Genomic DNA, 23364 nt, shown 5'->3' on the forward strand with positions numbered 1-23364 from the left:
GTACGCTCAGAGCGTTGTCAAATTGTCGTAAATTCAGAGCATTGTCAGATTCATGTCTTTATTGTTCTGAAACTTATGTATGTTTAATTGCTATTGTTTATTTCACTTTTGCATATTATCTATCTACCTCACTTGCTTTGGCAATGTTAACACATGTTTCCCATGCCAAGGGAAATTGAATTGAATTGTCTGTTTGTAAATTCAGAGGCTTTCGTTATCGGAGCGTTCAGAGCACACACTGGACGTTCTGACGGTGGAGTAGGGTTGATCCGAGTGTTCTGGACCTCACAACGGCAGTCAAGCGCCGAAGCTTGCTAGTGTAACAGTATAATTTTAAATCGTCCCCTCGCCCATACCCGGGCGCGAACCAGGGACCCTCTGCGCACATCAACAACAGTCACCCTCGAAGCATCGTTACCCATCGCTCCACTATACTACTTCAAGGTCTCAGAGCAAGTGACGTTACCGATTGAAACGCTATTTAGCGCACACCGCTAACTAAGCTAGCCGTTTCACATCCGTTACACTAGCTACTTCCACACACAAATGATATAACACCTCACTGACTAGTTTACTCGCCCTAAGCAGAGCTGTTTTCATGTTATCCAGAGCGTTGGTGACTATAACTGTTCTGCTGTCAACAATGGATTTACGCTTTACTGACACGGGCCATATTCAACGGGTGTTGAGTGTTAGTAAATTCATCAGTTGTTCTGTGCTCTGGCACACAGACCAGAGTGGTCTGAAATCGGAGTAGATAGCCAGAGGGAATTTACGAACACACCCACAAGTATCACTACAAGATAGAAGAATGATCCCGATGTTTCACATCTGAAGCATCCGGTAGGCGTTTCCACTCACCACCAAATATGGTGATGAGAGGAAGCCCAGTGACAGGCAGTGGGAGAAGACGGAGCGAGACAGATTTTGGCCGATATTCTGCAATATATTTAATCAACGAAACATTTGATCTCAATACAGTTTTATGTTCCAAAAAACTGCAGTCTTTTACGAACAGAGTGATCAACGTTTTGTAGACGTTAACCTTTGCCAAAGTTTTTTAAATGTTTAATTACATTGTTTAAAAGGAGTACAAGGCCCGATTGAGTTATTGCACACGCGCACTTCACAGACTAGGCCTTCCCTAATGGGAATATGCAAAAAAACTGCGAGAACACGACAATAGGATCATGCTAGCTCTTGCTTTGGCTCTGCCCGCCTCCTTCTTGTCTTGCCCACCATGATTCATTTGCTGCCGTTGGAAACGACAGGCAGTGGTCTATCTTGGGTTAGTTATACAAATCTTTGGCATCACCTGCCAATGTATGCTTGTGTGAAGAGGGTAGATTTTTAGGCTGCTCAATTATATTATACCTACTTTTCTTTCTTTAAGTTTACATTATGTGCACAGACTGTAAGATTGGAATACAATTTAGAAAGTCCCATTCCAGAAACATTCCACATCACTCAATTGATATTTTGGTATAATATGGCATATAATGAATATAATATAATATAAATATAGTAGAATATAAAAGCATCAGATCCTATAAATGTTACTTTCAGCTACAGTAAATGTTACACTTGATAATACACATCATGTTACTTGGAACTATGCCATCTTCTGATGGCATTGAGGAGCACACCACATCGGTCACTGGCTTTATCAATAAGTGTATCGAGGACGTTGTCCCCACAGTGACTGTACATACATACCCCAAACAGAAGCCATAGATTACAGGCAACATTCACACTGAGCTAAAGGGTAGAGCTGCCGCTTTCAAGGTGTGGGACTCGGAAGCTTCCGGGTGTGGTACCCGGAAGCTTATAAGAAATCCTGCTATGCCTTCCGATGAACCATCAAACAGACAAAGCGCCAATACAGGACTAAGATCGAATCGTACTACCCCGGCTCCAGCGCTCGTCGGATGTGGCAGGGTCTGCAAACTATTACAGACTACAAAGGGAAGCACAGCCGCGAGCTGCCCAGTGACATGAGCCTACCAGACGAGCTAAATAACTTCTATGCTCGCTTCGAGGCAAGCAACACTGAGGCATGCATGAGAGCATCAGCTGTTCCAGATGACTGTGTGATCATGCTCTCCTTAGCCGACGTGAGTAAGACCTTTAAACAGGTCAACATTCACAAGGCCGCTGGGCCAGACGGATTACCAGGACGTGTGCTCCGGGCATGTGCTGACCAACTGGCAGGTGTCTTCACTGACATTTTCAACATGTCCCTGATTGAGTCTGTAATACCAACATGCTCCAAGCAGACCACCATAGTGCTCAAGAGCACTAAGGTAACCTGCCTAAATGACTATAGTAGCACTCATGTCTGTAGCCATGAAGTGCTTTGAAAGGCTGGTAATGGCTCACATTAACACCATTATCCCAGTAACCCTAGATGCACTCCAATTTGCAAACCGCTCAACCAGATCTACAGATGATGCAATCTCTATTGTACTCCACACTGCCCTTTCCCACCTGGACAAAAGGAACACCTACGTGAAAATGCTATTCATTGATTACAGCTCAGCATTCAACACTATAGTGTAGAATAACAACCTATCCCTCAATGTAATCAAGACAAAAGAGATGATTGTGGACTACAGGAAAAGGAGGACCAAGCACATCCCCATTCTCATCAACAGGGCTGTAGTGGAGCAGGTTGAGAGCTTCAAGTTCATTGGTATTCACATCACCAACAAACTATAATGGTCCAAACACACCAAGACAGTCGTTTAGAGGACACGACAAAACCCCCTCAGAAGACTGAAAAGATTTGGCATGGGTCCTCAGATCCTCAAAAGGTTCTACAGCTGCAACATCGAGAGCATCCTGACTGGTTGCACACTGCCTGGTACGGCCCTAAAAGTTGCCAAAGACCCCAGCCACCCCAGTCATAGACTGTTCTCCCTGCTACCACATGGCAAGCGGTACCGGAGCGCAAGCTTTGATTTGCTCTGTTCAACCTATTCTTTGGATTGACTTCAATAGCAACAGTGAATATATTTAGTTATGAAGAGGTTTCTTAATAATCAACATAGCACATTGCTAATCGCCAGTGACAAATATAAAAGCTAAGCAGCGTTGGTTTTGATTAAAACCCTGGATGAGAGACCAAATAGCTGCACGTCAACTCTATTTTTTGGCACACATGACAAATAAACTTGGATTTGATTTGAACTAGAGTAGGCTAACTGTCCCTATCAATATTTTGGAGCACAGTGTAGAATGGAATAGAATAGGTGCATCATTCCATAATTTGAGTTTGCTTATTGCAATTCCACCAATGTGAGATTAGAGCAGAGGTTCCCAAACTTTTAAACTAGGGGCCCCTCTTTCAGCATTGGGGAACATCCTGCACCTCTCACGTCTATTTCTATCAGCACAAGCACTGTTCATGACACAAACTGTTCACACCCCTCCTGTTGGTGGAGAGATTTTTGCAGGTTTAAAGCTTATTTCCTGCATTCCTACAGATTTTGTAATGCGGTGCATAGAACATTTTGCCGTTTTAAAGCACATTTTCTTGCAATTCTATACATTTTGCCATGTCTAATGTGTATAGATCTGACAAAAAAAATCAACAATATCTATGGGCTAAACAATCTAAATAAAAAAAACGTTGTAATGGGCTAGCTGATCTGGACTGATAAATTATAAATAGCTCTCTAAGGTTTGCAATGACAAACATAAGAGGAACTGATGACGCGCTACCCAATTTCGTCTCCCCACAGTTTTTGTTTGTTTGTTTTGTCACAAGAGGGCGATATTGCACTGTCAAATGCCTTCATCTCATCCTGGCAATGAGTTATGATAGTTATGATGATGCTGAGACTCAGACTCCGTTGTGAAGAGTTGAGGCATTTTTTCTCTCCCTTAAAATCTCACCTAAGGTGATTGAGGGGCGAGTAGCAGCACGTGTGCAGCTAGCCACTCCCTTTGCCGGTAGTCCCTATCGGTTAGTGCTCCAGTGGAAGTCCTCATAGCCGGATGAGACACGCGTGCAGAATTCAGGGATAGAGGAAACTTTTTTTCATCTGAAGAGATATCTCCGGGATTCTATATATTGTCCTCCGGAGTGTATTTAGGGGACAACATTTCAAATTCGGAGGCAAGTAGAATAGTTTTATTCTCAACATTTTCCACATTGTCTTTTTGAGTAGCCTAACACAAGAAGTTTTAGCCTAGCCGTTGTTTGCAACTTTTTGCAAGCCTATCACTTGTTGGTGTTGCTTTGTAATTGACAATTCAGCGTTGGTTGCATAATCTGACTTTTTTTATAGCTAGAATTCCCCTTTCCAAAATGTGTCTAATCAGTAGGCTATTTGCCCATTCATATACATGGCCATACAACCCGTTAATTCTTTAGCTAATGCCACCAGTCTCATGAGCTTTTATGTTCAAGATCTTCACATAGCACTAGCATATTCTGTAATTTCTTTAGCTGATTTGTATTACTTGTGGAATTTTAATGCCACGTGAAATCTTTATTTAGCGTTAAACTATCCTCTTAAATGTTTCAAGCATCCTTGCATGTGTTTGTCTTTGAATAGGCTACGTGTAACTTGTGTGTGATGGTTTTGTACTTTTCACTCAATCGTTTCGACCATTCCTGAGCTCTTGTTCTTTTTCGTGTGAGGGGAAAAGAGAAGTGGGTAGGCTACTAACGGGAGCGGGTGGGTCTACTTTTGTTTCTCGTCTCACCTTGTCCAAATCTGTGGCGATTTTGTATTGTTAATTAAGAATGCACTCTAGTGATTTCAAACATCTGTGGTCAGTACGCTCGAACACAACAAGAGAGCGATACATACATTGAAAGTTGTAGGACAAGGGTGGAAAAAAATAACAGTGCAACTCTAAAAACAAAGCAGATGTCTTAAGGAGATTTCATGTATTCACTAGACTAGGCTATCAATGTTACTGCCCTTACGCTGCTCCACTCTTCAGTCCACTATGCATAAGAATGTGATTTCACGCCAGAATAATGTACTTATATTGCATCCCCTTTGAAATATCCCGGAATGAAATGCACTCACACACAGATTTGTAATGGAGATTGAAGTGTTTTACTAGCCTACACACCATCTACTTTAAATCCTAAAAAGCCCCCGTTGTTCTCTGAGAAACAAGACAGGAGAATCTCTGGGAAGTCTCTCTGCTTTTCCTCCTGCCGGAATTCCCTTTGGATCCAGGGTCAGGCTTGCACTCTATAAGAACTTGGAATTTTGAAGCATGGAAAACTAATGCTTTGCAGAAGGCAAGGTCCCAAAAACATAAACCAGAATTGGGTTAGGTCTGCATTTTTAATGAAGCTTCAGTTGCAGCCAGGGTCTGGGTCTCATGCTGTCTGTGTTTTTGTCTGGGACCTGACTAACCCAATATGTTGTCGCTGCGCTTCCTTCATACAGAGGAGAATTGTGCCCTGCTTTGTTTCAGAACTCAACTTTTTATGTTTATGGCATAGGGTCTTCTGTGTCACAAGTTGCCTAACAACAGTAAGGGAAAGTCCACACAACGATTCTAGTTTCTACCCTTGAATATCAGTAGCTACTGTATGTTTAAAGTTCTGCTATGAAAGATACTGGTTCAGATGAAGTAGTTGAACCCAGGTGACTGTTATAAAGGTCTTGTATATGTTATTCGTCGCCAGACCCACTGGCTCCAGGTCATCTACAAATCCATGCTAGGTAAAGCTCCGCTTTATCTCAGTTCACTGGTCACGATGGCAACACCCACCCGTAGCACACGCTCCAGCAGGTGTATTTCACTGATCATCCCTAAAGCCAACACCTTATTTGGCCGCCTTTCCTTCCAGTTCTCTGCTGCCTGTGACTGGAACGAATTGCAAAAATCATTGAAGTTTAAACATCAGCTATCTGAGCAGCTAACCGATCGCTGCAGTTGTACATAGTCCATCGGTAAATAGCCCACCCATTTTACCTACCTCATCCCCATACTGTTTTTATTTGTTTAATTTTCTGCTCTTTTGCACACCAATATCTCTACCTGCACATGACCATCTGATCATTTATCACTCCAGTGTTAATCTGCAAAATTGTAATTATCTGCCTACCTCCTCATGCTTTTTGCACACAATGTATATACTCTTTTTTTTCTACTGTGTTATTGACTTTATTGTTTACTCCATGTGTAACTGTGTTGTCTGTTCACACTGCTATGCTTTCTTGGCCAGGTCGCAGTTGTAAAGGAGAACTTGTTCTCAACTAGCCTACCTAGTTAAATAAAGGTGAAATAAAAATGGACATGATAAGATGAAGGATATTTGCTATCGCCGACTCAGCTATTCATTGCCAAAAGACCCAAAGTAATATGACATCCAAATGCACACTGTCATAACAACTAGACGTTGACCGATTTTATAATTAGGGGCGATTTCAAGTTTTCATAACAATCGGTAATCAGCCTTTTTGGATGTTGATTATGGCCGATTACATTGAAATCCATGAGGGAACTGCGTGGCAGGCTGAACCCCTGTTTATGTGAGTGCAGTGTCAAAAGGACCTTGTGGTTGCAATGAGCCAAGGTAAATTGCTAGCTGGGTGATTCTGCAACTACGGGCACTTCCATGTCCTCAGGTCAATTTTGAGGATTTTATATAAAAATAAAACAAATACAAATATTTGCATGTTAAGTTCACACTGGAATCACCCCATACTTTTTTAAACCCTCTATCAAATATTTTAGCTTCTTTTCAGATGCATTTTATACCTCAATTTCACTTTTTTGCCCTTGTCCTTTACACAGACTTTTAGCTTCTATGTTTTTCTATAAGAACAATAATTACACATTATATAATGTTATGTACTAGAGAGTCAAATAAAATCTATATCAATATGTGTTATGAGTATGCCCTTTTATTTATTATTTTTTTACACAAAATACACCTGTCCTTTGGGAGTGGTGTCATTTCCACCACTGAGGACAAATTCCTCATTAATATAATTTTTTTTCAAGAGAATGTTAATTTAGTTACCATATTGTTACACTGAAGCACATGGCTGCAGTGGACAGTTGTTCCAGAAGTTGAAGAAAAATCTAGGTAAATTTTTTTGTTTTAATTGTTAGTAATTTCCAAACAGGCTATAATTTATTTATTTTGTGGTAGAATTGTTTTTTTAATCATAAGTTCTATATATTTAGTGTAAACATTATGCTAGCTGTAATTAGAGGTCGACCGATTATGATTTTTCAACACCGATACCGATTTATTGGCGCACCAAAAAAAGCCGATACTGATTAATTATATATGGCAATTACAACAATACTGAATGAACAATGAACACTTTCATTTTAACTTAATATAATACAACAATAAAATCAATTTAGTCTCAAATAAATAATGAAACATGTTCAATTTGGTTTAAATAATGCAAAAACAAAGTGTTGGAGAAGAAAGTAAAAGTGCAATATGTGCCATGTAAATAAAGCTGTTTTATTATAATTAAGTATGATTTTATAGAGCAGTCTGACTGAGCGGTGGTAGGCAGCAGAAGGCTTGTAAGCATTCATTCAAACAGCACTTTCCTGCGTTTGCCAGCAGCTCTTCGCAATGCTTCAAGCATTGCGCTGTTTGACTTCAAGCCTATCAACTCCCGAGATTAGGCTGGCAATACTAAAGTGCCTATTAGAACATTCAAATCAAATTACATTTTATTGGTCACATACACATGGTTAGTAGATGTTGTTGCGAGTGTAGCGAAGTGCTTGTGCTTCTAGTTCCGACCATGCAGTAATATTTAACAATTTCACAACTACCTTTTATACAAAAGTGTAAAGTCAAAGGTACATGAAATACAAATGGTATTTTGTAACACTGTGGTTTTGCATTATGTAAACCCAATTGATCATGTTACATTATTTATTTGAGACTAAGTAGATTTTTATTTACAGTTGAAGTCGGAAGCTTACATACACCTTAGCCAAATACGTTTAAACTTTTTCACAATTCCTGACATTTAATCCTAGTACAAAATCCCTTTTTAGGTCAGGTAGGATCACCACTTTATTTTAAGAATGTGAAATGTCAGAATAAAAGAAGAGAGAAATTATTTATTTCAGCTATTATTTCTTTCATCACATTCCCAGTGGGTCAGAAGTTTACATGCACTCAATTCGTATTTGGTAGCATTGTCTTTACATTGTTTAACTTGGGTCAAACATTTCAGGTAGGCTTCCCACAATAAGTTGGGTGAATTTTTGTCCATTCCTCCTGACAGAGCTGGTGTAACTGAGTCAGGTTTGTAGGCATCCTTGCTCGCAAACGCTTTTTCAGCTCTGCCCACAAATTTTCTATGGGATTGAGGTCAGGGCTTTATGATGGCCACGCCAATACCTTGACTTTGTTGTCCTTAGGCCATTTTGCCACAACTTTGGAAGTATGCTTGGGGTCATTGTCCATTTGGAAGACCCATTTGCGACCAAGCTTTAACTTCCTGACTGTTGTCTTGAGATTTTGCTTCAATATATCCACACAATTTTCCTCCCCTCTTGATGCCTTCTATTTTGTGAAGTGCACCAGTTCCTCCTGCAGACAAGCACCCTCACAACATGATGCTGCCACCCCCCTGCTTCATGGTTGGGATGGTGTTCTTCGGCTTGCAAGCATCCCCCTTTTCCCTCCAAACGTAATGATGGTCATTATGGCCAAACAGTTCTATTTTTGTTTCATCAGATCAGAGGACATTTCTTCAAAAAGTACGATATTTGTCCCCATGTGCAGTTGCAAATTGTAGTCTGGCTTTTTTATGGTAGTTTTGGAGCAGTGGCTTCTTCGTTGCTGAGCGGTCTTTCAGGTTATGTCGATATAGGACTTGTTTTACTGTGGCTATAGATACTTTTGTACCTCTTTCCTCCATCTTCACAAGGTCCTTTTTCTGTTGTTCTGGGATTGATTTGCACTTTTCGCACCAAAGTACGTTCATCTCTGAGACAGAATGCGTCTCCTGAGTGGTATGACGGCTGCATGGTCCCATGGTGTTTATACTTGCATACTATTGTTTGTACAGATGAACGTGGTACCTTCGGGCATTTGGAAATTGCTCCCAATGATGAACCAGAGTTGTGGAGGTTTACAATTTCTTTTCTGAGGTCTTGGCTGAATTTATTTAGATTTTCCCATGATGTCAAGCAAGGAGGCACTGAGTTTGAACGTAGACCTTGAGATACATCCACAGGTACACCTCCAATTGACTCAAATGATGTCAATTAGCCCATCTGAAGATTCTAAAGCCATTACATAATTTTCTGTAATTTTCCAAGCTGTTTAAAGGCACAGTGAACCTAGTGTTTGCAAAGTTAAGCAAACGATACAACTACAGAAAACAATTCCAGTGGGTCAGAAGTTTACAATCATTGTTTTTTGTTTGACATGCAAACAAAAAACACTTACCTCGGAATTTCCCATATTCTTATAGTGGATGTTGTGGTCCTGCCTAGGCGATTGGGGAGTTTTTGTCTTAATAGCTATTAATTTACCCATTGGGATAAAAAATTATTGATTTGGAAACACAGCAAGGTGAAATGATTTGATTAGGAAATGTGTATTTGTCTAGTGTTTGCATAGTTTATCCTGTTGTGTTCAACCCTCATCTGTATCCAGAACAATGTGTTTGCCCTCTAGGCTAGTTGCCACGTTGTTTAGGAGCAAAGTCCCTCAGCCATGGTGATGAATGGTGTTTGCTCTGATCTGCCTGTGGTGAGTACTACTGAGGTGTGTGTACTGTGTATTAGCTCTGGCTCAAGACGGGTGATGGAGAGGTGCAGCACTACCGGCTCAGATCTACTGTCTGAGTAGAGAGATGCAGTGCTTGCCATTTGAGTTCTAGCTCTGACAGCAGCCAGGCAATCACTGACAGATCCATGTTGCGTCAAGTTCTATATGATTGTCGACTTCAACTGTGATTTATTAAAGGCCTTGTTCCCTGATCATTCCATGTTCCATCATGGAACATTCATGTTCTATCTGGGAATGCTCATGTTCCATCTCTCCTGATGCCTGCTGTTCCTGGTTTGCATCTCCAGTGTGGAATTTTGGATAGGCCACCAGGAAATATGCTTTTGAAGTATGAGACCAGCACAGGAGGCTAGGCTACAGATGTTGGGATATCCTCTCTACTCCTCCCGTGGCACCGGAGAGAATGGCTGCCGTTTTATGGGCTCTTGAAACTAGGAGGCAACGTAACTCAACTCCCTCAACGTAACTAAAACAAATGAGATGATTGTGGACTACAGGAAAAGGACTGAGCACACCCCCATTCTCATCAACGGGGCTGTAGTGGAAGCTCTCAACCTGCTCAAGTTCCTTGGCCTCCACATCACCAACAAAATAACATGATCCAAGCACACTAAGACAGTTGTGAAGAGGGCATGACAAAACTTAAAACCTGCCTCAAGTGACTGGAAAGATTTGGCACGGGTCCTTTTTTAAAAATCTGGTCACATCTGCATCGTTTTTAATGTAGCCTAGTCAATGAGCGCTGTCTGTATAGCTATCGTTATTAATGTAGCCTAGCCAATGAGCACTGTCTGTATAGCTATCGTTATTAATGTAGCCTAGCCAATGAGCGCTGTCTGTATAGCTATCGTTATTAATGTAGCCTAGTCAATGAGCACTGTCTGTATAGCTATCGTTATTAATGTAGCCTAGTCAATGAGCACTGTCTGTATAGCATAGTTTAATGTAGCCTAGTCAATGAGCACTGTCTGTATAGCATAGTTTAATGTAGCCTAGCCAATGAGCACTGTCTGTATAGCATAGTTTAATGTAGCCTAGCCAATGAGCACTGTCTGTATAGCATAGTTTTTAATGTAGCCTAGTCAATGAGCACTGTCTGTATAGCGCGGTAGCATGGTGCCAGATCTTTGTGTGTATGTTTGAGGCTCTGCTCTCAATGTATTTTTCAATTTTAGGCTTTTCAAATATATTCCATTGTCCTTTCTTTTGTTTGTATTATGGCTATATTCTCACTAATGTTCCTTTATTTAATTAAGCTTTTACATGTGTATTTTTCTGTTATTTATTGTAATAATACTAATAGTGCCAGATCTTTGTGTGTTTGAGGCTGTCTGTTGGGCTCGGAGAGGGGGATTATTTTACAGTTCATACCACCATATGCAAATGGTAAATTACTCATGGTCCCATTCCAGGAACCTTTAAATGAGATATTCTCTACTTTAGTCTGGAAATATGGGGCAATGTCAAACGCTGGAGGTGAGCCAGCACCAATATGGTTCTAGGTGACTTGCTTCGTACTCACAGGACCAAGACCTCCATGTAACATAGACATTTAAGTAGACTTTGCATATGGGGCAATTTCATGGTAACTGAATGATGCAGAGGCTCCAATCTTTTTCACTTTAAAAGTATGCCAAACAAAAACCATCGATTGCGAAGTTAACAAATGATAGAACTCTATGCACAAGGACTACTTTCAACAATTTCCACAGACATTGTTACAAAAAAACATTAATTGTGATGTATCAGGGAGTACTTCAGAACCCCTACTTCCTGCAGCTATGAAAAACACATTTACTCAAACAGTGCAGATGTAAAGTTTGGTAACCGAATGACTGTAAAATCTCCCTCAGTTTGACCACGTTTTCCAAAATTAAGATTCAAAGATGTCTGCAGAAAGAATGTGGCGTTGGCTATGTTATGACCCCTTGAGTATGAAAGTCTCTTTTGGTTATCGAAGTCCAGTGTACTGTACTAAACTCTACTCTACAGTAAGTATTGTATTATACCGACATACTCTACTTTTCTTTGCACTGTACTGTGTTGTCTTAACTTGTGACACAGGCTGCTACAATTGGTTCAGATTTGGACTGAGCAAATTTCAAATACTTTTCAACGTCTTTTGTCTGTCAGTTGGTCCTCAGTGTGTGACGAGTATGGTTACAGTAAATGGAAATAGAGGGGGTTCATGGGTAGGTGCCATTTTTCGTGGGTAACCGGCGAGCTACCAATTCTTTGTGGCTAGCTTGCTGGCCAGTTAGCCCTATTGATTTACTGTGGACTTACCCATCCACTGAACCTTCTTCCAGCCAGCACCATGGCAATAGAGATGGAAAGAAATGAACACAAAGCAAATGTTTTACTTCCTAACTCCGGTAGCTAGCTTTATGTGAATCGTAATAATGTAGCTAACCAGATAGTTTAACAGGCAAAAATCCCCTAAAACTAATGCTATGGAAGGTAGGTGGCTATCTGGCTCGCTCTCTCTCTGCCTCTCTCTTGTTCTCCCTTTCTTTCTCTATGCCCCTCTCTCATTCTTCCTCTCTATATCCTTTCTTTCTCTATGCCTCTCGTTCTCCCTCTGTCCTTTCTTTCTCTATGCCCCTCTCTCGTTCTCCCTTTCTCTGTCCTCTTTCTCCTGTTGTCTCTCAATAGGATTCGATATGGAGGGAGGCTGCTCAGTGTTGCGTCACTGGCCGCTAATGGTGCTGCCTGGCAGGGATGTCTGAACCTGGGGCACTAGGCTACCAGGCTGGCAGGGCAGAAACTCATCCCGATTTGTCTCTTCTGCTACACACCTGATCCTTGTTGGTGTCCTTGCATTACATGCACCTGGAGAAGTATACTATACATACAATGCTCACTTATATAGTTCTGGGCCGTTTTGCATTTTAAGTTAATTAGACGGTGGGGTGCTGATCCTAAATCAAATAAACTGCTGTCTGTGGAACCAGAAGTCCATTAAGCCCTATAGCCTGAGGTCTTCAGAGGAGCTCTTGATCAGCCGATAACAAACAGTTCTAAACATAGCTATCTCAAATTCTGCGGGATGTGTGTGTTCAGCGACTGTTTGGTTTGAGGCCGTGTGATTGGCTGCTTGCGAGATGCCTGTTCAAACCTCACAACTCGGCACACAGTGGACTTGAGAGATTCCTCAGGGAATTATGTAATGGAAGAACGGACCTCACTCTTGACCTCCCGGTGGTCCATGAATGTTCGCATGGCTTGAGGCAGAGTTGGGGTTGGGTTTGCTCCTCAGAGAGGCTATGTCCCAAATGGTACCCTATTCTCTATCGCAGTGTTTCATTCTCTACTGGTTTTGCCCCAGGACCCAAATTCAACCATGTTGTCTCAGTTGCTACTCAATATTCGCATTGCAAAAAATAATAATCAAAATGCTATCTGGATAACGATTTATATTGCTATATTAATAGGAAATGTAGCAATTGTATGACAAGGTAACAACAAGCACACTTCTTTCATTGTCAATTACGTTTTACCCGTATTCTTAATGAAACATTTTTATGAACTCTGAAACCACAAAATCAACCAAAAAATTGCTGCTATTAGCTCTATATTGAACATGATGTGATTGAAAACTTTTTCAGAGGTTAAATGTATAAACATTCTAATTTCTACACACTTTACCCCTGGTTTAACTCATCAAAGTTCAGAATTTAGTATTTTGTCATAAATAAAAATACCCACCCAAAAAGTAGATTTTCTGTTTTTTACTCAGACACCCACGACCATTCAAAACTTTTGAGGTGTGAACCACCAGTTGAGAATCACTGCTCTATAATAGTGCACTAGTTTTGACCAGAGGGTTCTGTCAAAAGTAGTGCACTATAGGGAATATGGTGCCATTTTGGGGCGTGCACAGAGACACGAAACCTGGGTAGCGATCTGCAACCAGTACCTTTCTGTCCCAGCTGCTTAACAGCGAACCGGGGGTAATATTTGGAAAGAAGGGAAGAGATGCGAACCAGAAAACTGGAGACAAAGACACTGCTGGGGGTTGCAGTTTTTCGCCCTTTTTTTCACATCTCCTGTGGACACTAATCCTAGTGCTATAGGGATGGAGATAAAGAGTGGCCTAGGGACATTCAAGGCCTTGATACAGGGCTTTGCTCTACCCCGAACACTGTGCGCTGTTGTAACAGATGGGCTGGGGTGAAGCAATGTGCTCATCGTCTATTGTTCAGTTCCCCCCTTCTAACCCAGCTCTTTCGATCAGCAGAAATGAGCACTACGCACAAACATGGGCTTTTGGGTTATTTTCTTCAAAGGTGTCTTGTAATATTGGCATAGTGTGATAACACACTGAAACGTGCTGTGACTGTCAGCATTTTTGGGAAAGTTTTGTTTTTACCTGCATCATACTGTACAGCACAGAGTTGGTGCCATCAAGATGGGAAAATAGTCTAGTAGTCTGTGGGCATTAATTTCAGTATGTAGTGCAATGTAAGACAGACATATGTATAAGTCAAAAACCATGATGGACCTGGATGAGGCAAGTTAATGTGAGGGGATTACAGCGATTGGATCAGCAGGGAGCATGCTATCTGGTCTGGACAGGGATATATAGATGGGGTTTGGCTCGGCTGGGGGTTGGGAGTGGCACTGACTGTCTTTGACACAAACTCTCCAGACAGACCACAGCTGGATTACAATTGGACTATGGACTACTATAAAATGGTGGACTGCCAATCATGCCCTCATATGCATCACTATTCCAGATCAGATTATCACTGCACAAGCATGAGTGCCTGATCTTCTTAGGAGTTCACCAAAACTGTTCATGACTGAAGTTCTGGAGTTGATGCATTGACTAACAGACCGCAGATAATGTAATCTATAGCAACATCTTACTTTTGCCAGCAATATCCATGTTCATCCCGTTCTCTTGCTTTAAAATCACAGCCCGTGTCTAATGTATTCCATTTGTTATTCTTCTTTACAGGGGGATTGCTGATTCCAAGATGGAGGTGAAGACGTCACTTCTGGACAACATGATAGGGGTGGGGGACATGGTCCTGCTAGAACCCCTCAACGAAGACTCCTTCATCATGAACCTGAGGAACCGCTTCGACCACAATGAGATCTATGTAAGTTCTCCCTCAGCAAGTGTTAAACTGGGTTTAGCCATAGCTGAGTTATATCATTTAATATATTCTCAATGTATTTGAAACTCACATTATGCTTGAATGTATGCTCACATTCAGATGCGTTTGACTGTGTAACTGTATTTTGCCCCAGCTGCCTCAGTCTCAATGTCGTGGTTCAGCCGTGTTATTGTTCCCTCAGCTTCACTCTCCCTAAAAGTGCATGTTTACACTTAGCTTAGACAAACACAAAGTGTGCACTTAAGCAATCTGCAGATACATCATTCATTGTTTCTAAACTCACTGCTGGAGCCTGTGCTTAGCCTATTCATTTTAGCCCTTGCCTCCAAAAACAGCAGCACAGATACAGCAACCTCACCACAAAGCCCTGAGTTGACCAATCAATAAGTCACATCACTGAAGAATGTAGATGTCTCAAATGAGGCAGAAGATTCAGAGCTCCAGGGAGGAGATTCAACTGGCTGCTGCCGTTTCCCTTGGGGGGTGAAGGATGAATGGAGCAGACCTGTGTTCCAATACTATTTGAAATATTTCAAATAATTTGAGCGATTGCGCATGCCTCTCTGGAGTGCCAGATTGTCAGGGTGTGCAGTTTTGGCACGCACTATTCTATAGGTCCATTAAGACAGGCAAGCTCAAGAAAGCATATATAGCAAATTTGAAATTATTCCGAATAATATTTGAACCCAGGTCTGGAATATAGAGGCTGGATGAGGACTCTGTCTCAGGGCTCTGCTTCCTGGCTTCTCCCAGGAACCCCTGCCTATCTGTGAGTTGGTGTCTCCAGACATCAGCCTCTATGATTATGGCCCTGGTTCTCTCCTCACTGCTGACTAAGACAGAGCCAAGTCAGAGCCCAGAGATTGATGTCACCACGCTCAACTATGATTGCCTGGCTACCTCAGCTTTGTGATATTTTAGTTAAGTTCATATCGCTTCCTGTGTTTATATGAGTTGTTTATGACATCTAAGCTGCCCTCAAATTTCTCTGTCGAACGGTGAACTAAAGCATATGGTTGGTCTAAGTCAGTCTGTAATGTTGGAGCAAAATGGTTTTGTTGAAGTCTAGTGCTGTATAAATGCTTGAGTTGAATCATACTTTTCAACTGGTAATTTTCCACTCTGTCCAGTAACCTCTTTACATACCGCACAGAGGAGTGATTTGTTACTGGCTCATTGATTTTAGGTCACTAAAAGCCAGGCAGAAATCTAGTTTCCTCTGTTTATTCTTTAAAGATCTTATCACTCCCCTATCTTAGACACATAGGCTGTGAGAATTGGTCAGAACCTGTTCTTGTTTGTACAATTCTGTTAATGAAGTAAAGCCAATTACCACATCTCTTTTGTCAGCTTACCTTCCCCTTTGAGGTCTAAACAGCTCTTTGTTTAGATGAAGTATTTAAAGACTGTGCTACTTGTAAATACGTTACTCTGTCTTTATCCTGAGTGGGAACCTCCTAGCAATATTTTGTATAAAACTGGAAAATTAGTTTTTCCTCAACAGTTATATAAATAAATATATTTTTAAATAAATAAATTTTTATATATATATATATTTATTATTATTATTATTTTATTTATTTATATATATATATATGTGTGGATTTGGTGTGGCTATTTCAGCCACACCAATTGCTGACAGGTGTATAAAATTGAGCACACATCCATGCAATCTCCATAGACAAACATCGGCAGTGAATTGCCTTACTGAAGAGCTCACTGACTTTCAACGTGGCACTGTCATAGGCCAACTTTCCAACAAGGCAGTTTGTCAAATGTCTGCCCTGCTAGAGCTACCCCGGTCAACTAAGTGTTGTTATTGTGAAGTGGAAACATGTAGGAGCGACAACAGCTCAGCCGCGAAGTGGTAGGCCACAGGAGCTCACAGAACGGGACCGGCGAGTACTGAAGCGTGTAGCTCGTAAAAATCATCTCCTCGGTTGCAACAGGCACTACGCAGTTCCGAACTTCCTCTGGAAACATCAGCACAAGAATTGTTCGTCGAGACCTTCATGAAATGGGTTTCCATGGCCGAGTAGCCACACACAATCAATCAAATGTATTTATATAGCCCTTCATACATCAGCTGATGTCACAAAGTGCTGTACAGCCTAAAACCCCAAACGGCAAGCAATGCCAGTGTAGAAGCACGGTGGCTAGGAAAAACACCATAGAAAGGCCGGAACCTAGGAAGAAATCTACCTGAACCAGGCTATGAGGGGTGGCAAGTCCTCTTCTGCCTATGCCGGGTTGAGATTATAATAGAACATGGCCAAGATGTTCATAGATGACCAGCAGGGTCAATTAATAATAATCACAGTGGCTGTAGAGGGTGCAACAGGTCAGCACCTCAGGGGTAAAGGTCAATTGGCTTTTCATAACTGATCGTTCGGAGTATCTCTACCGCTCATGCTGTCTCTAGAGAGTTGAAAACAGCAGGTCTGGGACAAGGTAGCACGTCCGGTGAACAGGTCAGGGTTCCCTAGCCGCAGGCAGAACAGTTGAAACTGGAGCAGCAGCACGGCCAGGTGGATTGGGGACAGCAAGGAGTCATCAGGTAGTCCTGAGGCATGGTCCAAGGAGAGGGAGAGAATTCACACAGGACAACACAGGAGAAATACTCCAGATATAACAGACTGACCCTAGCCCCCAAACACAAACTTTGCAGCATAAATACTGGAGGCTGAGACCAGAGGGGTCGGGAGACACTGTGACCCTGTCCGACAAGCCTAAGATCACCATGCGCAATGCCAAGCAGCGGCTGGTGTAAGCTCAACGCCATTCACATACAAATAATATACTAGGCTATGCTTTTTGATTTACATATGTTCCTATAATGTCTCCGAGAACATTGTCATAGTCCTGTAGGGCTGACGCTGCTTGTTCCACAGTCAATAAATCCATGAATTTCCTTAACCAAATGTCCATGCTGAAGCACTGTGGTTTACTCTCTTTCCAATTCCTAAGTATTGTTCGTTTGACTAGCAGGAGGCCAATGCAATGATGCGTTGCGTCGTTCTAGGTTGGATATTGTCCACCATACACCTAACAGGCACACAGGACAATGTGGGATACATGCATTCAAAATTCCAGACCTGTTAGGTGTAATATGCAAAACCTTAATTTGATTCATTTGATACCTTACACATTCGGGATATAGATTTTCTGTTTTTCCATATTGCATCCCACTGTACTGCGGTCAGAGATGCACACAAGTCCTGTTCCCAATGTAACTGAGTAAGGATGTTGTTTGGGAAGGAGAGGCCAACAAGCTTGTATAAGGCAGAAACGGTTCCCTTCTCATTAGCAGCCCGGCCCCTCTGTTTGTTGTCCATCACGCTTTTAGATCCCACATCAATACCCTTTGAGAAATAAATTGTATTATTGATTTTGATCTGTAAATAGGGCAGAAATTGTATATAATTCAGTCCAATCGTTGCTATCAACTCTTTAATTGGTTTGACATCACCATCCCTTACTACCTGCCCCACCTGACTGATGTTTTGGCGTTGGCAGGTAATATTAACCTACGCCTTTCTCTCTGCAGTAAACAATGGGTTGTTCCATATTGGACACGAAGGGAGAGATGCTCCATTGATAACCTTTTATGACGCATCTTTGCCACTTCACATGAAAACTCAAGTAGTGTATTATCTATTTTCCAATGGAACTTGAGCTAATACCATAATGATTATTTTGAGATCAAATTGCTATGTTCTGTTAGAATGTTTTCCTCTAGCCACTCCCAGCGGCCTACTATTCCTCCATGTTTATAACCCCATGACAATTGGTATCTTGCATTATAAGACAAGTAATACAAATACTCAGGGACACCTAATCCACCCCTGCTTCTTGACATGCACAGTTTATGGTTCATTCTTGGTTTCTTATCTTTCCACAACAATCCAGAAAATAAACTACGGCTCTCTTTAAACCAGTACTGAGGAAACTGAAGTGGTATAGCTGACATAAGGAACAATGGTCTAGGGAGGATGTTTAAGCAATAAGGCACGAGGGGGTGTGGAATATGGCCAATATACCACGGCTAAGGGCTGTTCTTATGCACGACGCAACGCAGAGTGCTTGGATACAGCCCTTAGCTCTGGAATACTGGCCATATGCCACAAACCCCAGAGGTGCCTTATTGCTACTATAAATTGGTTACCAAAGTAATTAGAGCTGTAAAAATAACTTTTGTCATACCCGTGGTATGCTGTCAGCCAATCAGGGTTTTAACCAACCAGTTTATAATAGTCTTTATCACCTCTGCTCTACCCCATAGTGATACAAGTAGTACAGTAATAATAACATTTGGGTGGGGTCTTCCACCTCCACTGACCAGGAGTGGTTTTACAAGCTGACTGGCTGGCTGCAGCCAACATTGAGCTACTAATTGCTACAGGCCTGTTAGGTGAGTGTCCCTAGTACTTGCTATGGTGTCAGTTGTTTTCGTTCATGAGGTGAATCTTTTCGTTCTTTACCGGTTGTACATGACACCCCACCCACAACATCAATCTCAATGGTTTTATTTTTCTGAGATTTAGAAGAAAATATTTGATTCCTGCGAGAAATATCTGATTTCTATGAGTGCCAACCCTTTTTTTTTTTTTTTTTTTTGATCCTACGACCGCTCCCCTTCTGATGTCATCCATTTATTTTGACCAGCCAAGCCAAACACACATTTAAATGTCAGTTCAGGCATGACATCTCAACTGTGTTGACTATACATATTCCCTTGAACAGGTCTTGCTGTTTTAGCTTCGATCTAATGGGAATGTTGTTAGACTGTGATGTCTGGATTATAATGCTTAGCTTGGAATGAGGAAGCAAAGTATTTTCTTAGTGTTTGGAACTTGTAATTACAAAGTCCTGCAAGTAGACATTTCCACTTTCTCTGTAATTTACTCAGCACTGCCTAACTTTCATCCTTGAAAGAACTCGTTTTTGAAATTGCCACTTTTTTTATATGGGAGATCACGAGAACACACTTATATAATGGGACTGACAGTGATCTGGTTACTATTATTATTGAGTCTGGTGTTCAGTTAGGGTCAATGGTCCCTGTGGTTGGAAAGCCCCTGTTTTTCTTTGCCGTAAAACATTAAAGCATAATGTGAGTGTCAAATACATTGAGAATATATTAAATTATATAACTCCGTTAATGCTAAACCCAGTTTAACACTTACTGAGGGAGAACATTATTTTTTACACAAAGCATTCCCTTCTCTTAAGTCCTGATAATGTTCTCTACTGTATATCCCTCCAGTCCCGTTGTACCACAATTATCTGAGGTATTCAGGGGGAGAAGGGAGTGTACATGCACTCATTATGGGAGGCTGAGAGAGATCATGGGAGTGTGTGCACTTGCATGCTTTTCCTGTTAAAAAAGGCCATTGTCGCGTCAGCCTTAACTTTGCCTTAATGGCCCTGGTCGTCTAACAGTGACCCTACCAAGCCAGCATTTGCTTTTATTCTGAGCACTCCATTCGTCTTGTCCATTCTCGCCTCGGGTTCTCCAAAGAGTCGATTATGCCTCCCATGTCCTTTTTGACAATAGGCAGTTGGATGTGGTGTTGCCTTGGAAAGGTCTGGCTCTGAGTGGGTTATATAACTTCCATTTTAACAGAGAGAGTGGAGAGGATCAGGAGTTGTTTAGAACCACCTGAAAATGCAGTCCTCTTCTATCTCAATGTAAGGTTTACAGTTTGACTGATTCTTTCAGAAATGACATACTGTCGTCAGTCTCACTCTGCAGTAATAAATGGAGCCGGGGAACGATGCCAAATGTGATGTTATTATGTATAATTTTCTTAACACACTCTAAGCAACAATGACAAAGTACATAAATTCATGTTTTTCTCAATCCTAATTTATGGAAATAAGATGTACTGTACATAGAATGCACTAAAAGAATGAACCGGCTGCATCAATCTGACCCATTTCTTTCTGACAAAATCTGTTTCAATGACTTGAGTCCAGTGCCTTTAATATCAGCCATCACCATTTGGAGATGTAGCCTCACCCATACCCCCCTCTACTCGTGCCCACTTCCCCTACATTCCTCTATCTACCAGACTCCCTTCTGATATGGGTGTCACGGGAAAAGCCGCATCCTGGGATTCCAGACATTTTTCCTTTGTTTTTAAGTCTCCCGTGCTGATACTCTTCCCACTCCTTTCTAGCTCCCACATGCCTGAACAATGCAGCAGGATAGAATTCCCAGCTGGGAAGAGCTGAGGATGCAAAAATGAAACTCCTCTCACCTCAGTGCTTCCCTGAGAGCAGAACTGAGCAAGACATCACTTTCAGACACCATAGCAGTATTCCTTACCTGAGAGAGATTCTCTGAACACGAGTCAATCCATCACACCCTGATGTCTCTCACTCTACTCTTTATCGCTCTCTCTCTGCAGACCTACATAGACAGCGTAGTGATATATCATTTCTAATAATCATACCCTGGTGTCTTGTTCCCTCTCTCTGCAGACGTACATCGGCAGTGTGGTGATCTCCATGAACCCCTACAGGTCTCTCCCCATCTACACTCCACAGAAGGTGGAGGAGTATCGCAACAGGAACTTCTACGAGCTCAGCCCACACATGTGAGTGCCTGGCCTAGGTCCTTCCTCCACTCTATCTTTGTGTAGTGCCGTCTACCTCCACCCCACTGCTGGCATGTTGTGTAGGATGCGTCTTTTTGTCCACGTTGAGGCCACAGGCAACAAAGCCCCTGTTTATAAATGCCTGATGTTTCAGGCAAAATGTCAAACACACAAGTGAATGGCATTGATTGGCGCACACAATCAGAAACATTTGAGCCCAAAAGACAATGCACATCTCGGCCAGTAGGTTGGCGGAGAGTTTTTGTTTTTTTGTTTTGCCTCCTTTTGAGTTCACTGTTCAGTTTACTGTTCCCTTTGTGATTTCCAAGGACCAGTATGGTTTAACTACAGCTCAACCAAATTAACCAGTATTGAGATAGAGGATGTGTGCTGTGCTCTGTCCCACACACTAGACCTTGTTTTGGGGTACAAGGGTAGTGAGGGGCCCCTGGAGGGAACCCCTACAGCAGGTGGCCATCTGCCTGTCCCTCCACAGCGGTGCCGGAGCCAACCCAGAGGCCCTGCTGCACAGCTCTGACACAGTAAAACAAAATAGGTTCCCTGCTGGTTCTGCTGCTCTGACACGGTAAAACACAGTAGGTGCACTGCTGGTCCTGCTGCTTTGCCACAGTAAAACAAAGCAGGTGTCCTGCTGCTCTGACACGGTAAAACAAAGGCCAACACTCGTCAATTAGCTTCCCTGCCTGCTGCATCCCTGGGCTGGAGCAGACACTCCATGGTTGAAGGATGAAAGAGAGAGCGGGAGTGGGGAGATCCCTTAGCTGTTCCAGCACTGACTGACTCGTCACAGAAAGACAGCCAGACAAATTAAAGGGTATTTTATTTATACTAGAGCGTACGCTTCAAAGGGCCTGCTCCTGTTCCAGAACCCCCTCTTTCTCTTCACATGTGGTGACTCAGCAGACAGCAGGACAGTCAAACAGGGCAGATGTGTCCAGCTGTTTCTTTTGGCAATCTCTTTCCTTATAAGATGTTATACATTCTCTCTGTCTCCAGACCCAATGCTGCTCTGTTCAGTCTTTCTCTCGCCTGCAGTTTCTCTTCCACTAGCTTCATCACTCTTGTTTAAAAGATGTCCTCTACTTCCTCCTCTCTAATGCTGATATCAGCCTTCAGAGGCCAGGGTCCACATTGCTCTTGGATCTGGAGTCATGCCTGGGCTGATCCAGGGCATCTGTTTTGCCCATCATGGCACAGAAACAGAGCTCTTAGATGGGGAGAAAGTGATAACCGAGGCCCTAGATTTTTAGGCCCATGGGGTTCCGGGCTCAACTTGAGACAATACACCATTGCAGGCCATCATAGGGCCCATTTTACAGTAAAGATGAGTTGGACAGTCAACACTTCATTCCTCTCAGTAGAGATTACAACTTAAGTAACAGTTGCCAGATGACACACGCACATCCACCCCCAACCTGTTATAATTTACACTGATCTTCGGATTAAAGTGTTGTCTGTCATTATACGTACATTAAGTCCACCTTACTCAATCTGCATCTCCCAGTGCCATGTCTGATCCTTTCCTACAGTACATTATGCATTCAAGGTTACTACTCAGTAGGTTTTCAGCTCTCTTAAAACTTCTTATGGCTTACATCCCGCTAACAGGATCGATATGACAACAGCCAGTGAAAGTGCAGGGCGCCAAATTCAAAACAATAGAAATTCCTCAAATATACAAGTACTTTACACCATTTTAAAGATAAACTTGTTGCTGATCCCACCACACTGTTCGATTTCAAAAGGGCAAACGCCAAACACACCAAACGATTGTTAGGTCTGCACCTAGTCACAGAAAAACACAGCCATTTTTCCAGCCAAAGAGATGAGTCACATAAAGCAGAAATGGAGA

The 23364-nt window shown here is 42.0% G+C and overlaps 1 protein-coding gene across 5 annotated transcripts in view; it reads left to right on the forward strand.

Moving 5' to 3' along the window:
- The first annotated feature begins 3899 nt into the window (after positions 1-3899).
- Positions 3900-23364, forward strand: part of LOC135519287 (unconventional myosin-Ib-like) — a 139796-nt gene continuing 120331 nt past the window's right edge. The window contains exons 1-3 of one of the 5 annotated variants that reach the window (XM_064944431.1): positions 3900-4120; positions 14727-14871; positions 21376-21491. In XM_064944431.1, coding sequence (XP_064800503.1) covers positions 14746-14871; positions 21376-21491 — 242 coding nt within the window. In that variant the 5' untranslated portion in view covers positions 3900-4120; positions 14727-14745. Of the gene's footprint in view, positions 4121-14726; positions 14872-21375; positions 21492-23364 lie in introns of those variants that run through there. The other 4 variants (XM_064944433.1, XM_064944432.1, XM_064944434.1 and 1 more) reach the window with 4 other exon arrangements.

Source organism: Oncorhynchus masou, chromosome 29, assembly GCF_036934945.1.
Source record: "Oncorhynchus masou masou isolate Uvic2021 chromosome 29, UVic_Omas_1.1, whole genome shotgun sequence".
In the NCBI taxonomy this organism is placed as follows: Eukaryota; Metazoa; Chordata; class Actinopteri; order Salmoniformes; family Salmonidae; genus Oncorhynchus; species Oncorhynchus masou.